The sequence below is a fragment of the Anopheles merus genome, chromosome 3R (assembly GCF_017562075.2).
Source record: "Anopheles merus strain MAF chromosome 3R, AmerM5.1, whole genome shotgun sequence".
NCBI classification, from domain to species: domain Eukaryota; kingdom Metazoa; phylum Arthropoda; class Insecta; order Diptera; family Culicidae; genus Anopheles; species Anopheles merus.
In genome coordinates, this window is record NC_054084.1 from 12,354,382 (window position 1) to 12,372,437 (window position 18,056).

At 42.6% G+C, this 18,056-nt stretch overlaps 2 protein-coding genes across 6 annotated transcripts in view; both read left to right on the forward strand.

The window, feature by feature from the left end:
• The window catches only part of LOC121597696, a 143,815-nt gene that overhangs the window by 15,424 nt on the left and 110,335 nt on the right, over positions 1-18,056 (forward strand). Inside the window, exon 1 of one of the 5 annotated variants that reach the window (XM_041923685.1) lies at positions 16,066-16,156. The exons of the other annotated variants lie outside the window; for them this stretch is intronic. The gene's annotated coding sequence lies outside the window, so the exon portion shown is untranslated. Of the gene's footprint in view, positions 1-16,065; positions 16,157-18,056 lie in introns of those variants that run through there. 5 annotated transcript variants of the gene reach the window in all.
• Positions 456-2,327, forward strand: LOC121597697 (cytochrome P450 4d2-like). The gene is made up of 2 exons (XM_041923687.1): positions 456-1,090; positions 1,156-2,327. The coding sequence occupies exons 1-2, from the start codon at positions 459-461 to the stop codon at positions 2,057-2,059; spliced, it is 1,536 nt and encodes a 511-aa protein (XP_041779621.1). The 5' UTR covers positions 456-458; the 3' UTR covers positions 2,060-2,327.

An 18,056-nucleotide genomic window follows, 5' to 3' on the forward strand; every position in this document is an offset into this window, starting at 1 on the left:
GGAAATCAATAAGTCACTGAAAGCCAACCCCACAAGTGGGTTGGCAGGCCTTGACCGGCATCGGTTGTTGAGCCAAAGAAGAAGAAGAAGAAGTTTTGATAAAACAAACTTTTGTATGTGTTTTGTACGTGCATTTGCAAGTCTTTCATGGATGACGCAATATTGCTCAATTCTCGGGATTCTCTGGATTCTCTGGATTATTTGTATATTCTATCCGCCTGAACGTTTCGCTTCAAACTGCATTGCAAAAATAACTGGTTTTGGTGGCTGCGTTCTAACGAACATTGACTTTCTCAGATATATGTTTATATATTCACGGCCAAGGCTGACCGTGGAATCAGTGTTGTGTTTGGCGTTGAACAGCACCAAAGGTCCAGGAACAGCTCTCGATAGTGAACTGTTTTCGCTGTTCCCCTTTCTCTTCTCCAAACTCGCATTTAAAGGTGTTTGTGATCGAGATGTTTTTAGTTCTTTTGAGTATATGTCTGGGCACCGCCCTTGTCTGGATGATCGTTACCATCTTCCGGAACCGTGTCGCTGTGTTGATGCTTCAAAAACGACTTCCCAACTTTAAAGTTGTACCCGCGATCCCGGTGTTTGGCTCGACTTATCACTTCAAGGATCTGAGTGCCGAAGGATTATTTACTACATTCATTGGACTCCATAAACTGTATGGTAAAACCCTTATTACGCAGAGCCTGTTCAACTTTCCTTCACTGCATGTCTCCGATGCGAAGGTGATTGGGCAGATCATGCAAGCGCGTACGATCGAAAAGACGATCATTTACGACTTCATGAGACCCTGGCTCGGAACGGGACTGATCGTATCGACCGGATCGAAGTGGACCCAGCGTAGAAAGATCATAACACCAGCGTTTCATTTCAAAATACTGGAGGATTTCCTTGTCATCATGAACCACCAGTCGGATGTGCTGATCGAGAAGCTGAAGACGAGTGCGAATGGTACGGATTGCAATATTTACAACCACGTGACGTACTGCGCACTGGACATCATCTCCGAATCTGCCATGAGTGTCAAGCTCAACACGCAACAGCATCCGAACTCAGAATACGTGCTGGCAGTGAAAGAGTAAGCGTTAGTAAGAGCCGTAGTGGGTTGAAGTTGTACAGTAAATGTGCTTGTGATTCTTTCAGAATGACTGATATTATCCTGAAGCGTCTTTTCTCGCTTTTTCGCGAATACAAATGGGCATTCCAGTTTACTAAAGCCCACCGTCGTCAGCAAGAGCTGGTGAAGGTGATACACGATTTCGCCCATAAGGTGATCAGCGATCGTAAGAAGAAACTGCATTCCGACGCTCAAGAACAGCAGCGAGCCCAGAAACCACTTGCCGAAGAGGACGTCTATGGGAAGCGTCGGATGACTCTATTGGATCTCCTACTGAACGTTACCATGGACGGTAAAGCGCTGTCCGATTCAGAAATTCGGGAAGAAGTAGATACGTTCATGTTTACGGGTCATGATACAACCACCTCTTGTATAAGCTTTGCCGCGTACCATCTCTCTCGCGACGCTTCCATCCAACAGCGTGTGTACAACGAGATTCTGGCTATCGTGGGACCTGATGCCAAAACTGTAGAGCTTACCTACGGCACACTGCAGCAGCTGAAGTATCTTGAGATGGTGATCAAGGAAACACTTCGCATCAACCCTCCTGTACCGGTCATAGGGCGTCGATCGGCCGGTGACATGGTGATTGACGGAGTGACCATTCCGAAGGGACTCGATTTCTTCATAATGATCTACTTACTGCACCACAATCCGGAACTGTATCCTGAACCGAATCGTTTCGATCCCGAACGATTCAGCGAGGAAGCCTCGGCCAAGCGACCGCCGTTCAGCTACATGCCGTTTAGTGCGGGCTCTCGGAACTGTATTGGACAGCGGTACGCGATGCTTGAGGTGAAAACCGTGCTCGTGAAGCTGCTGGCCAACTATCAGTTGTTACCGTGCGAAGCAAGCAATCAGCTGCGTCTCAAAGCCGATATGACTCTGAAACCGGTGAACGGTGTGTTTGTGAAGCTCGTCCCTAGATAAGAAATTGTCAAAATCATGTATCGTTATTAAAAGTTATCTTACGATTTGTTATTTGTTTGGGACTCTTGAAGTATGATAAATTGAAGTGTGTTTTTGATCCTGGATAATGTAATGAATTATTATCGTCATAATCTAGATACTAAAAGAGGAGAGATACTGTACGAACTGGTGTTACAATAGAAGACGCGAAGGTTCTTGCAAGGCCCTAACGAGGTCTGATTCAGGCCATTCCTGGAACAAGACTGGCAGTGTTGGTTGTGTGATTAAAGACTGGACACGCCAATTTACAACCGTCGTTACTCTCTTACCTCAGTACAAATTGAAGGTATCAAAATAATTTCTTTTGTTCATTTTGTAAACATCTTTAGTCTGCTGAAGAAAATATACTACGTTACAGATTGTTTCACAATTCTTCAACTGGAATTGGTTTATATATTGGTTATACAATATAAAAAATTAGTTGTAGCTAGCATTATTATGCTCTCTTTACATTAAACCGGCTGTAAAGCATTTTTCGGTTTGATATACAAATAAACAGTTTCAAAAATAATTAATTTCAGAAACAGTAGTATTGCAAGTATTATTCCAGACGTCATACTGAGCATGCAAAGCACCAGTAGCTCACATACTCTGTGTATCTTAACGATTTATGCACCTTCTGCTAGCTGCATGTTTATTGTTTCAAGTGAGGGCAGCTAAAAATTCATTTAATGAGTTGAATAAATAAATCTGAACGAAAGAGCTAGTTTCGTGTGTTTCTTTACCCCCAAAAATTGAAACAAATATCGTTGATGTGTTCAACCCACGGATAAGCTACACAGCCATAGGGCATTTGGTGTGAGATCTTTCGGAAGCTTTATTGCCTTCCTCATCAGGCACTCGTGCCGGGATATGTGTCACAGCCAGCTTAATAATGTGTAGCGTGTGTTGCGTTCCGCTCTCCGGATTCCGCTCGATAAAACCATTATTTCTGATGGATTTACATTCACCTTTCGGGATTGGGCCGCTGCAGACGACGGGAACTACGCTGGCCAACGACTATAATCATTCTAATGCACTTACGATTAAGTTATTCCTTCACCTTAATGTCTTTTTTGTCGCTCGTTCGCTCGCTGTCAGTCCCCGGTTTGCCCCCGGTGTATTACACCGTCTCTGTCAACGTGTGCAGCAGCGCAGTTCCACACTTTCACCGATTCCGTTTTCATCCCGTCGCTAGTGTGACTGTGGTTGCCGATGTCCGTAGACACGGAGGGAGGATTTACATGGGAAATGAGAACAAGACGCCGGTGGAACGCCGGGTAAAAGAAAAATAATTTAAAATCAATACTTCCCCAGCTTTGTGGTTCGATTGCTATGCTCTCGATGTTTAGGAAAGGGAAATCGGTACAATGGTTAGGTCCGATTGCTAGGGAAAGGTTTAATACAGCGACCACAAAAAGAATGTGGTGAAGCTGTGGGTTTTGGGTTTAATTGTTGCTTGATTGGGAATGTATTGTTGTGTTAGGTCCTATCGTTATTTGATAAACTTTGAATTGCATAGACAAATATGCAACAGAGAAAGTGATAGAAATTGAAGTTGTTGTAGGCAAGAAACATAAAAATCAGTATCGTTTGCTGTTTTTGTTTCATTCTTCTCTTTCAAGAAGAATTTGCCTTCTCTTTTAAAAATACAAAATAAATAAGAAAAATTAAAGAATCAATCAGTGAATTAGACTCAAAACACCTTAATCTTGGATCTCAATCAACAACAAACTCTGGTCATCTCCAATCATTATCAACCTTTTTTGTATGATCATTTAATTGATTCCTTTGCCACAAGATAAATCACTCCAAATCATCCCTTTCTTCTCTTGCGAGTTCAGAGATTGCAAAGGCAGCAGATCAGATAATGAGGGGTAAAATAAATAAAAATCTTATTTGTAGCCAGCCCACAATGAAGGAGAAAACTGCAGGGACCGATAAAAATCTCCTGTACCATCGTAAATTACTCGTTCATTACGATATTCCCCTTTCCTTTCCGCGTAAACTGACAAGAGACCGTACGCGAAGGAAGGAAAAGATCGTTAGCGTACATCAAATTAAGAAATCATTCTTTTTAAATGAAATTAGTTCAAGAAGTGATCGAACGAGACCGATTCTCGAACCAACCCCAAAAACCATACATCTGTAATGGTGGAAAATAATAAATTTTCGTTACAAATGATGACGGTGGCAGAATTGATAATGTTTAATGCATCACAATGTGCTCGCCGGATAAACGAAATACATCATAAATTCAGTTGCGTTTGACAATGATGGATGTTTGATAAGGTTTAGACAAAAAGGAATGTTCTTGCTCTACAGCTCTGTTTACAGTGATGCACGTTCAGTTGAACTTTTGGGCAGTGGTTTGAACGGGAACACGTGTACACGAACCATCAACGAATCGAACTGTCGGCCCTGACCGTCCGGTGGGGCGCCGATGCAGCCGTTGGCATTTTCGAACTGCAGCCTCGTAGGCCTTTTGCCGAAACTGATTCACTACCACGGCAATGATAATAATTCTGTTTTGCTATGCAACACACTAACACACACAACCACAAGCAATCACTAAATCAAGCTTCATCGCCCAGCGCAGGCCAGAATTGGAAAATGACTCGTCAATGTCGCAGGCACGATACACCACTTCGCGGGCGTCATGAGTTGCATCGCGGGGAAAGCTTTATTTATTTGCTTTATTCTAGCCCTTTGCTTCTTTCTCCCGGAAAGCTGCCCTGCCCAACCGATTGTGATTGTGGTGGAAACGGGAAGGGAATTGATATCGAGCAGGAAGTGGCGCGGACATAGAAATTGCATTCCCTCAATCAATAGAGGAGTTCCGGGCAATGCAAACCACCGGCTCGGGCTCGGTAGACAAAACCGAACGTGAAATGTCCTAGATATTGCAGCGGGCACACAACACATCGAACACAATTGCTGCTCCACTAGGGGGCTTTTCTCTCTCTCTCTCTCTGGGGAGAACATTAGAGAGTGTGTCGTGGAAGGTAGTAGTGGGTAAAGTGAGGGCGATAGAGTAAAATCGATATTCCATTTTCCGACGGTGACGGTTGTACGGCTTGTACGGCAACGACCGAGGGCAACCTACTTCCTTTTTTCCCTCTTGTTTTTGTATTTTCTTTTTGCTTCACACTAACACTCTCGGGACCACTAGCAGTCGGGCTAACATATTCACAGCGCACAGACACACACAAGCACGCTGTACTGACTTAACTGTCAATATGATTAAAAATTCATTTTTATCCATCAACGAGACGATAGCACGCGTCAAACGATATGGCGGTGGAAAATGTGTGTGAGTGTTTGTGGAGCCGCCGATGTCGATAATCCTGGACCCACTGCCATCGCCTGTTACACGTAGGAATCAGTGACGGTGGAAAAAACTATTTCCGGCAAATCTCGCATCGATTGCCAGCTAAACGATGGTGGTGTCGTAAAATGGCGCTGGAATGAAACGGCTGCCAATGTAATGTGCTTCATGGAATGTGTGGCCTTTTTTTTGGCCGACTGTGGGATACTTTGAGCACTTTGGGGATGCGTGGTAGAACCTTTGAAAATGCGTTGCTTTAATTAATAATTCATCTTGATAATCTGGTAACATGCAGTAATGTAATAATTACAGCAAAAAGCGCTCCAAAACGATTTAGGTGATTTCCTGCCCAGAAGTAGGTTCTCGGATATATCAGATCAAGAGTAGTACCTTGGAAAGTAAACCAGGTAATCTTTAGCATCGATAAGGGTTTCTCGATTGGCCTCCACAATTTATTGGGCCTCGCCATACCAGACGACAATACGCCTTGGTATAACAGTTCATCAGCTTGAAGTCATCGACCGAAAGGTAAACGTTTCTTACCACCAAGGGAGTCCGTCAGACATTATTACGGGAGGACCTCTCTCACACCCTTAGCGACTGAACAGAGCGCCAAGAAAGGTCTCATTTGCTGCACGCAATGGACTAGTTGGAAGTTTTTTTTTTATTCGTCGCCTTGTAGACCCCAATTCTTGTGCCTTTTTGTAGGTTAATGTTTGCAGTACCGACTCTGAAGGAATTTTCTTTTTGGTCCAGAAAAAAATGCGCATAACAAGCTTCCCGGTTTTGTTGTCGCCTTTGGACCACTTTGACCCAAACTCTTTAGCACGCCATGAACCCCGGTTTTTGAACTCATTGACCTATGGGGTGTGTGTGTGTCTGGTTGTGTAATGATAATGTCTCCTCATTACTACCAATGAACCTTCAAGGGCTCTTTCGGTTTTTTTTCCTTCTCGTGAGCTAAGGATATGGCCAAGGGTTGCTGTCTGGGGCGTCTTTACTGGTCACAAGATACTATCCAGTTTTAATTAAGTGTTTCGCTGGGCTTTCTTTCTCGCATTCACGGAATGCGCCGGCCTCGTGTTTCGTTTCCTCGTTTGCCCACATCGTTTGCTGACCCATCGTCTGACGTCAAACGTGGTGGAGTGGCTGCGTGTTTCGATTTGATCTAACTCCTGTGATGTGTGTTCGAGCGTTGAAGGCCGGGGCAAAGTTTTGCAATAAATCATGATTAACCCTTTTATCATGATCTCTCTCTCTCTCTCTCACTCTCTCTCTCTCTCTCTCTCTCTCTCTCTCTCTCTCTCTCTGTGTCTCTCTTTTCGACAAGACATCGGGCATATGTGTGGTGCGATTTTCCCTGGTCCTTATATCCTGCACGCTGCAGATTCAGCAGCATATGGCTTTTGAGCGATCGATTGAAAAAGTGGTGGTAGTGCTGAAACTTTAGCACATTCATGTACCGCGTGTGTGCCGGCGGTCGCTTTCCGGTGTGAAAGCGCGGCCCAGAGCACATGGTGCAATACGTGCCGAGAATATGGCATGGCAATGCGACGAAGGCATTTGAGCTGCTACAACGGAGAAGGGCATGCTTTCGTGTGCAGGTTGGATTGTTTCATGCTGATATGAGCTGGAAGGCATGTGCTGGGAGTTCTGTACGTTATTTTAACTAAAGATTAAACCGATGGGGATTTGTTTCTCGTTGTGTAGAGTACCTTTGGTTCAAAGATGTTTACTGGATCTATCTTGTAGTGAGATTTTTGCTTCTGGGGCTTCTGTGGATACTCTAAGCTTCCGTAGAGTTATCCAATGTGAGTATAAGTTGAGTTGATGATACTCTCCATCCACAGGTAGAGGAGATGCATGAAAAATGACTAAAATTACATAAGCTAAATCGAAGCTAGCATAGCTTAATACTAAAATAAGTCTCATTAGGACATTAGATGGGTAAATCATTGTAACAAAAACTTGATAAATATTTTCCTTACAAGTATTGTAATAGCAAAATTGATGATAAATTTGCTTGATAAATTAAGTAAACTCTTTGCACATTTTTCAACTTGCAATTGAGGCTCCCCTGTAATATGAACAATTAGTATACTAAACGAATGTTCCAGCGCCCTCTGACGGCAATTTCAGAAAGGCTCTCTGTATGATAAAATCGGATGCTTGCTAATTTTCTGTAGTTGTTACATACTATTGAATAACTCTTTACATTGTAACATTACAGTATGCTACTTGCAAATCCAGTTTACACGAATGAATGAATTTACTCAGAATTCAGTTTACGTAGAATGAATTTACAATGATATAGTTTAATTTATGTTATAAATTAGTATCCCAGAATAAAACGATAGAATTAACACACATGGCAGTTAAAATTTGACCAATTTCCTCTAAATATATCACATTAAAAGTACAATAACTAGTTTTGATTACATTTCTTAAAAGGATTTAGTTGTAATCGCATAATTAATTAATAAATTTGTTCTTGTTGTCGTTTTGTACCAAAATTTGTCCTTGTCGTCGAGTCTTTATTTTATATTCAGCAAAAGTTGGCCAAATATTAATAATGACACGATACAAAACTCGTACATTTGCTCGTTTCTGGCAATTAATTAGCATCATAAATTACCCCCAAACGAAACAAATGACACCCCGAAAAAGGCGTACTTAAACTGTTCCGGAAAACTATCATTTGCGTCACAGCGCCGTTTTTTAGGGAGGAGACATTAAGCAGCAGCATTAGTTGCAAAAAAAAAGAACAAAAACGTCGTCCAGAATCCAAAACGTCTTCTCCAGCATCTTCAACAGATGTTGACAGCACTGATCCGTTGCAAGACGTGGCCTAGTGTGTGGTGCGAAGGAGTAAACGGTTTGGTGCCGCACGTTTCCATCGTAACACACAAAGAACAACGAATGCGCTCAACTTCTCCCAATGCTTGTTTGAATTGGGGGAGTGTTACGTCGTCGTGTCTAACGTTGAATCATTTCGCTTGTTGATCTTATCACTGAAGCCGTTCCTCCAGCCCGGGTAATCTGATGCTGCTGGTGGCACTGCGTGTGTTTCGCGCCGTTCACGGTTCAGTGGGAATGGAGAAGTTGCATAGTACATGCATCGCTGACTGCGTGACATTGTCTTTGGTGAATTTCTATACACGCCGGGCGATTTGCAGCTTAGCCGAGCGCAGAACCTAACCGGCAATTGCAAGCGAACGAGCGAGCTGTAGCAATCTTAGCCCGCGGGCTTATGGGAGATGCACTGGAAAGATAAACATCGATGCAAACCCCCCCAGTGGATGCAAGTGTTCTTTCGCTGGTTGTCCCAAGTGGAAGAAGCGCTCGTTCCGAACAAATACCCATTTGAAGCAGAACCGACGGTGGCGGATGTGCTCTATATCCGCTAAATCGGGAAGTTTTCCTTGCTGATTTCGTTCGCCCGGGCTGTAGCTTAGCGTATGGTTGCAACAATCGGAACAGGGCGCAGTTCTTGCCACGCGTAGTAGTGCCGTAGTCTGAGGCCGCAAATTTAGCGAAAAGCTTCCCACGTGAGTGGATTGAGCAATATTGAGCAACGAAAAGCGGCAAGCTGAATGCACAATAGCACCAGCACTACTGGAATGTGTGTGTGTGTGTGTGTGTGTGTGTGTGTGTGTGTGTGTGTGTGTGTGTGTGACAATTTTGTAGCATCGTTTATGTAGCGACGTCGATTATTGATTCGATTGCGCGTGTTTTTTTTGCTTCTCCTTCACATTTCGCTGCATCGCGAACAAATAAACAGCGACATTCTGGCGGGTGGGATTCTATAAAAGTCGAGGAAAAGAGCATTGTAAATATTTTGCTTTCCTTTCGCAATTTCGCTGCAATATGGTGGTGGCAACGTTATTGATGGAACGAAAAGCAAGCAACTTGGCGAACTGAGTATTCTCTTGGTTGGTGCTATCAGTGCAAGGGAGGAAAGAATTTCTTATAAAAAAAAAAAAAAACATATTGCTCTGTGTACGTTGAACGAGTTGCCACAATGCAGTATTGATTTTTTGCGCGACAATAAGTATTTTTGAATCAATTTGAAATTATTTATAGTCCTGACTCGCGAGCAAGGGTTTGTGTTTTGAATTTAAATTATAATATTTTTTTTCGTGTCCTCAAAAAAAAAACAATTTGTAAATAGCCTAATCACTGTACTTTTAAAAAATTTATTGAAACCCTTTTTTGTAAATTTTATTTCTTTTTTATGATGTTCTTTTTATTTCATGATTTTAGTTTTTTTTTTCGATAATACTGCTAATACATTCAAACATTACTTTGAGGCAGTTTTTTTTTTCTTTTTTCATACTTGTTAGTGTTAATTTCAAACATCTAGTTAATTTCCAAAGATACACTTTAGTGTGTAGAGTATGCCGAAAATAATAGTCTTGAAACCCAATTTAAATGAGATACTTAAGACCCCTTAAGAGACCTAAAACCAAACCCATACTGGTCCTAACACCAAAACATCACCATTTCTGATTTACATGACATATGACCTGGCACATGACCTAATGCCGGTCCTAAACCTGGCTACTGAACTCTTGCCGGTCCTGGAACCGATACTGAACCCATACCGGTCCAGGAACCAATACTGGTCATACCGGTCCAAGAACTGATTATGAACCCAAACCTGCCCTGGAACCTATCAATATCCCATACTGGTCCTGGACCCTATTATGAACCGATACTGATCCTGGACTCTATCATGTGCCCATACCAGTCCTAGACCCTATCATGAACCTATATCAGTCCTGGAACCCATCATGAACCCATACCGGTGCAGTGAACCCACACTGGAACTGGCACCAATCATGAACCCATACCTGTCCTGGAACCTATCATGAAACCATATTGGTCCTAGAACCGCTCTTGAACCTTTGCTGGTCCTAGAACCAATCATAAACCAGAACCGGTCCTGGTGTTGGTACTGAATCCATACCGGATCTGGAACTGATACTGAACCTATTGCTGTCCTGGAACCACTCATTCATCCATGTTAGTTCTGGAACTGAAAATAAAGCCATAAAGGACCTGGAACCGATACTGACCCGATACTGGTCCTGGAACCGATCATGACCCTATTCTGGGCCAGAAATAGCTCACAATTTCAAATATTTTTAAGAACAGTACCTGGAACTGTTCTGGATTCGGAACGATTCTTGGATCTGGTCCGGGTCTGGAACCGATACAATTCCAATATGTTCAGCTTAGGAATATTGTAGGAATTAGCGTAGAAAATAGCGTAGGAAATGTAGAAGAATTTGTAGCACCTCATCTTCCATAAAAAACGGACGATAGTTTCATGCCGCATAAAATAAATGACGTTTATTGTACTACTCCACTTTACCTTCATTAGAGGTTCAGGTCGTGTGTGCACTTAAACCAAAAAGCTAAAAATTAATTTAGAGAGAACACGCAAATTAACCATCGTCTGTGTGTGTGCGTTCACCTTTCTAACGTTGCTAACTACGTTTGTCAGCACTGCCTATCTGCCACCATGAATGCATTTATTGTGCACTATCGTGTGTATGCACACTCTCTGACGCAGTACAACGTATTACGGTCGTGCGTTTTTTCCCCCGATCTCCTTACTGGTGCTTAAGCGCATAAAGTTCTTTCCGCAGCCGCCGGCGTAAAACACCGGCGTGAAATGGTGCAAAAAAAAGTCTGAATGTTCGTTTGTTAACCGACGGTTCTAAGTGAATAGTGGTAAGGAGAGAGAGATACGCATAGGGTAGAGAACAAAAAAAAAAAAAAAACACGTAAACATAAAACTAGCGAGTCGTCCCACTTGCTGCAACGTTTTGTAATTAGGTGGAGTTTTAATTGAACGCAATTAGAGCTTCCGCTGACGACTTTCGTTTTTTTGTTGTTGCTCCTTCCTTCTGCTGATGAGGAAGATTTTTTTTGTATGATCTTGCGTTCCTTTACCGCTGCAACATTTAATTACAGCCAACTTTTGAGCTGCTTTAGCGGGATGGAAAAGCTGCTGCAAGATTGTTGGATGAAGAGCAAAAACAATAACAACGCTGCAGTGGTTATTCGTGTGCGTGGGCATGCAATTCCAAGACCCGCCGGAATATTAATTATCTGCACACGAGAGCGTCACAGGCGATGGGTGACACTGCAATTGCGCCCGCCGAAGCTCATTATCCGCCCGCTAGAAATGCAGCAAATGTGGAAAGTGGTGCTGCTGCTGCTAGTGGTTCGGCTTACTGCAAAGACAGTTAACAGCGCGTTGTCAGCAAATTAATACAGGTCGGGCAATGGTTATGTTTTAACGATGCTTTAGCAGGGATTTGAAGGGATTTGTATGAGAACGGTTTCTAGAGAGGGATTTGTGCCATTGCGGCAGCATATTTTTATCCCTCGCTTTAGCCGGTGACCTTAACATACTAAACCGAACGAAAGGGACGCACTGATAGTTTATTTCCATCAACAAGGGCACACCGGTAGGAGCAGGGAATGAAAGTAGAAAGAAAAAAATACTCTATTGTCTAAACAAAAAAGAGGTTCGAGCATAAATCTCACTCGCCCTCAACTGATTGAGTGTTCGCCGGTCGGCGGTTTGGGCCTTGTTTTCTTGAGACTGTATTTAAATTGTTAAAGCAAACATTAAGCACAGTGCGCTTAACTTTTCCGAAACGGAATATGTTGAACGGTTGAATTTTTGAATGCTTGTGTTAAAAAGTCGACGATTGGTTTGTGTTTCCTTTGGTGGTGCGGCACGGTACGACAACACGGCATGTTGAGGCAAATGGGATGTGTGTTTGAACGTTTGCATCTTCAACTGCTGCCGTATGCTCCCTTCGTTGTGTGTGCGGTGACCCAGTTTTAGTGTGAGCTGAAACCCGGCGTAGCTGTAGTACTCATTTATGATGGACGGTAATCGCGAGGTAGATGAAAACATGTGATCACACACTGCGCTCTGGGACACTGGGCGTACAGGAATACAATGTCCGTGTGTGTGTGGGTGCTTTTTTATGTTTATAGTCACACATGAGCGCTAGGTAGTGCAGACCGTCCATATTCCGGCGTCCATTACGCAATGTGCTGGTTTTCTTCGGTACAGGCGGCACGGCAAGGCGGCCGGTGGCGACATTCATCTGTCAAAACTGTAGGCCAACATAACAATTGGAACAATGACGCGGCTGTTTGAAGATTTAGCTTGCAAAGCTGTACAGTATCTTTTCGATGGTGGGATACGAAGTGATTAGGATAATGTTTGTTTGTGTTGGGTCGGGCTTGATGGGTCCTGTCACCTGTTTGATTGTGTTTTTTAAAGGTTCTGTTTGAAGGAGAAACATAAAGTGTGACGCTGTTTGCCTTATTGAAGAATGAAAATCCCTTTTAAAAACCAACAAAGAATTGAGAAAATAGTATTTAAACTTCACTACTCAACATTAATTATTATTTACGACTGTTGGGTGACGGGGTTTTCCAGGGGTTCTCATAGTTGTGAGACACTTCCTTGAATCTTTCTTATGGGAAGTGAACTTTATATGTTGGAAATTGAACTCTGTGGCACCCTTTTTGGACAGATTTCTTGGAAATTCCTGTAGTATTTCCCCAGCAAGGGTGCTATAGAGCGATTCCAATTCCCATTGCATTAAGATCATTCAGTTCATTTGACAGTTGGCGGCTGACATCATTTAAACACTCTATACAAAACCACACACAAACCTACGATTTTAGCCTATATTATTTCAGCTTCAAAGCTAGAATTACATTGGAGTACCTGCTCGAAAAAATGGCAAAACAAGGTGCATTAAAGAGATCAGGTGGTGGAATCTAGAACCAAAGTGTATGTAGTTCAGGTGGTCTTATAGCCTGTTTTAATAACCAAATTTGAACATCACTTTTTGACAGGTCGTGTGAAAACTTTTGCTCAAACAGTATTTTTAGTAACTTGAAGAATACCCAGAACACTCTTAAAATCTTCATTCAAAAGCAGAAGCCATAAAATTCAATATTCTAAATAAATACACCTTGGGATAAGCCCACCTGTACATTATACCCACTTCGATAGCTGCTCGAAAACTGCAACACAATGCAAACAGCTGGCAGGCTGAAATTTCAGCCTACTATGTTAAAAGGGAAAGGGGCCCAATGTTGTAATTGATGTTATTAATTGATTTAAAATTTAAATACAAAATTGATAAAGAAGCATAGTTTGTTCGTACATACTTTATAAGAGACTAAGATAACAAATAATAATCGAATGTTGGATTAAACATAATTTGAAAAGGTTCATACATACATTATTCTTTCATACATCTTCATCTTGTCCTCATGTTGCTGTTGTCCATAAACGTTGAACGTATGTTGAAATATTGATTTTTAATTCCTTTGTCTCATTAAATTTCTCTGCCTTTATTTGACTTTGGCTTTCTCTCACAAATATATTTCAACAATTTTCGTATTTCAGTTTTAAACTTTGCACCACTGAACTGAAACAATCTTTGCACCAAAAACTGGCCCAGATGATTGCAAAAAAAAAAACTGCGTTAAAATTGACTTTATCATCAATTGAGTGTGTATCTGTGTATACACACACACTGTACCTTGGCTTGTAAAACATGCAAAACGTCATGCTGCGGGAAAGCTGTGTAGCGTCTAAGCTGGGTTTCGGTAGCACTTTCCATCGTAGCAGAATCGTTTACGGTTTGCTGTTTTTCACAGCTCGATCCGTTAGCATCGATGGCAATGCATAATGCAGTCGAACTCAGTTCTAATCGTACCGTCGAAGGATGAAATGCACACTGCATCGTATACACCGTCGGTCGTAGAGGATTGGTTTTAATGTACTCGCTTCCTGCCTTTTATGTCTTCTTGAGTGGTGTTAAATGCTCAATAAAACATTGATACATTCACAGCATGAGTCGACGAATGCTCCGTTGGGGTTAAACGGTACCATTTAATGCTGCTTGTTTGGTTGTGGTTCTATTGGTATGTTGTCGGATGTCAAATATATAATGAAATTTAAATTGGAAAATGTATTAAACAACAACAAAATTATTTGAATTTTGTTACACTGGGGAGAAAAATAGCAAAAAAAATAATTTGATGATTTATAGTCTCACCAATAAAACATTTGTTTTTTTCCCTTCATTTGTTTAAATTTAGCACACCCCATGCACGCTCATAAAATATTGGTGAGCATACCGGTGCCAAAAATACAACGCGCGCTCTTTTTTTGTTTTGTTGTAATTTGGATGACCATTTGGCCCAACATCATCACCGATGTGGGCTGCCCGAATCATCGCACCTCCTATCCCACTTTTTATACAAAACCCTCAACCGTACACAAAACAAAAACATCGTCCGAATCTATTTACGTAGCAAAACGCATCCCCAAAACGAGCGCGAGAGCGAACAAGCACGTGTGTCAGTTTGCTCGCTAGCCATATTAAAAGTGTGCTGTGCTGTGGGCCACTGTTTGCAGCCGGTCAAAATCACTCACACACACACACGCACATCATGCCTTAGCGGTCAGGAGCGGAAAATCGCGGACGTCTTAAAATAACCACTCAAGGTGCATCGTAATCGAAGGTGGGTGCGTCGCAGCCTGTAAAGTGCAACAAAGCTGCACATGCTGGATGCACCTAGAGAGCGAGAAGGAGAGAGAAACCCAGAAAGAGAGAGTAGTTAACGAGAGAGGAATGAGTCAGATAGGTGTTTTCTTTGCACCTTCTCCCCTCCGGGTCGGGGTGGGTCCAAAAAAAAAGCATTGTTAGTTGTCGGTGGCGACGGTTTCAGTTCAGTTGCGCGAGCCTCCGCGAGTACCACGTGCGTGTGCTGTTGTTTAGGGGGACTGACACGGTACACCCGTATAAAACCGTTGCAAATTGAATATTTTGTTTGCGTTGTGATAGCACTAATCGGGGGAGTAAAATAAAAAAATAAAATCGGTACGTGGCAGCTTTTTGTTGAGCGAATGTTGGCGCAGGTTTAAAAATGAAAGTGACCTTATTTGTGTGTGGTCCAGTGTAGCGCGAGCGACCGTGGCAAAAGCAACCACTCCATTCCATTCCACTGGAGCATGAATTGTGCGGTGTTTTGTTATCGGCCCCCAGTTGGGAAACGGCTTGATACGAAACGGGCTACAAATTTAATTTACGTTTTCCTGTGTTGAAGGGAGCTAAAGAACAACAAAAAAAAAGAATTATTCAAAAAATGGCCAAAAATACGTTTTCATAACGTGTTTTTAAACGTGCAATCTACCAAATTGCTTGTGCTTGTGTGTGGTGCTAGTTCTGTGTCCGTAAATGATAGTAGTGGTGGTTTAGTGTTTGCTCGACAAAAAGTTTTGGCAGTCAAACGCGAAACGTGTAGCGCGTGTGGTGGCGTAGCCGAGAAACATAGCCCCAAACCCGCAACCGTAACGCTTCGAGTATTGAGTGACCGATTGACCTGTAAAGTGACTCGAGATCTTCTCCCCCCCGCGTCACTCTACCGAGCGGGTGGTAGAAGAAGGTGAAGGTGTTGTACTTCAAATTTGATGAATGGTATTTAAACGTGCAGCATAGCACATAGGGTGGTGAAACGGAGGAGCAGCAACAGCACCTTCCGCTCGCAAGAAACGGCGAAAGCGAAAGACACGGCGGCACGGGTGGAGGGCATGAACTAGTCTTGCTGGTCCCGTTGTGGTTAGGGCCAGCTATCGAAGCATCGAGTCGTTACCATCTCCTACTGGCTGCGAAAAACCTAGTTCGAAACGGGTAAGGTTAGTATGTTGATTGGTTTTTAACGACGTCTCGGCAGGCAGGGTGACCGAGTAAAAGAAATGAAGCCGACGACAGAGGGCACACACAACAACAACAAAAAAAACCCCTAACATACTCTCAAACACTAATAGAGAGGAACTTGGGTGGGTGCACATTTCGGTGTCAATATCCGAACGGGCGGGCGATCGCGCGTTTGTGAAACGGTGAAGCGAAGACATTTAAGAAGCAGCCCCTGCGTGAACTTCACTGTGAATAGTGCGCACACCTGTTAAGGTAGAGCGGTAGACGGGGGTACAAACACGGTAGAAGAAAACTCATCACATTCGTGCACAAACGCGTTTGTGCTGTGCCGTGGGGATGGTTTGTTAGTGGGAGTTCGTAGCACTAGCGTTGACGTGCTTACATAATTACATCGGTATCTATAATAATCTGCCGGGCGTGACTGTGCCGCGTCTGTCCCAGGTGTACCCGGGCGTTCGTTAGTTCCCACGGGGGGCACGGGGAACAATAATAAGGCGCAATCGATACCGGAAAGTGCTGTGTGCGCTGGTACACACGCTTTACTTACAGCGAACGGGCGCACGAGCGCTTTTCTTTCGTGGAGAGGTGCAATTATAAGTAGCGGAATTTGGGGCAAGTGTGCCATACGGGGCAAGAGTGCCACCAAGCATTTTTCCTTAAAAACTTTAGTTTAATGATCAATTGTGTATACAGTTGGTTGCTTTCCAATGACAAGGTATTCTGAGCCTAATTTCATACAGACCAATCGATTTTTCCCATTGCTTTAAACTGATTTATATTGAGTTTCAAAATTGAGCAGAATATTATAATTTTTTAATCCAACCAAATAAGCTCTCAAAAATCATGCGAACAATCAACCGAGAAAATATTTACACCACCGTATAGCTGAGAAAACGTGAAATTTTTGTGGGTTTAGTTGAAAAAAACTTTCTTTTTGTCACTGAAAAATTCAATTTTAAAAAAGTTACAACTTTTGGGGCAAGTGTGCCATCTCTGTTTGGGGCAAGTGTGCCACCATCTTTCATAGGCGCGAGCTGTCAAAAATGTAAACATTGTTGTAGCGTGCTGCGGAATGGTGCGCTACTGTGAGCGGATTCCACCCCGGAAAAACAGAACAGTAACAAACCATATTGTGGTACAGTTTGTGTTCAAAAAGGGTTCATTGAGGACTAAATACATGTAGGAATACATACACTAGTGGTACAAACGTAATAATTTCCAATTATCTAAGAAACACGGTTATTTTAACCAGGTGGCCGTCTTGCCCCATACGAGTGGCACTCTTGCCCCATAGCCCAAAAAATAACGTCTTTTTGGACCCTTTTTAAAACACTTCAAAAACTGTTTTGTTTGCACTTTTTTCAAGCGAAACTCATTTATAAGTGAGGAAATAGATGTAAAATGGTTATGAGATTTAAATCGGCTTTTGAAAAACACGTTTTAGTGAGTTATAACTTGAAATGTTTAAGGTGGCACACTTGCCCCAAGTTCCGCTAGGATCGTTGATTGAATTGCTAGAGCCGTTTCACGATAAGTTGGGCCCGATGCTGGTTGGAGCGTTAGTAGAAGGTTGCTGTCAAGCGTGACTAACGTTAAATAAGCGTTTGAACGTGAAGTTGTAAGATTTGAAGGTTTTGAGGGGGATTTTGTCTTAAAACTATTGAAAAATAATGGAACCTACGCAAGACTTGCATACTTGTGATGATCAAACGTGTCTCTAGGACACGGGTACAGCGAAGTGAAAGGCTCTAGGATCTCAAAAATACATTTAAAAGCGTATGCTATCACTACCTCTCTAAACCTTTGAATGAAGCTAGAGCATTGAAAAGTAGAATCAGATGTTACAGATTAAGGTGGAGCTAATGGTCATGTC

Excerpts from the sequence above, each read along its gene's own strand:
- LOC121597697 (XM_041923687.1), top strand. The coding sequence starts at position 459 with ATGTTTTTAGTTCTTTTGAGTATATGTCTGGGCACCGCCCTTGTCTGG. Across the intron at positions 1,091-1,155 it reads TACGTGCTGGCAGTGAAAGA|AATGACTGATATTATCCTGA; the intron begins GTAAGCGTTAGT and ends TGATTCTTTCAG.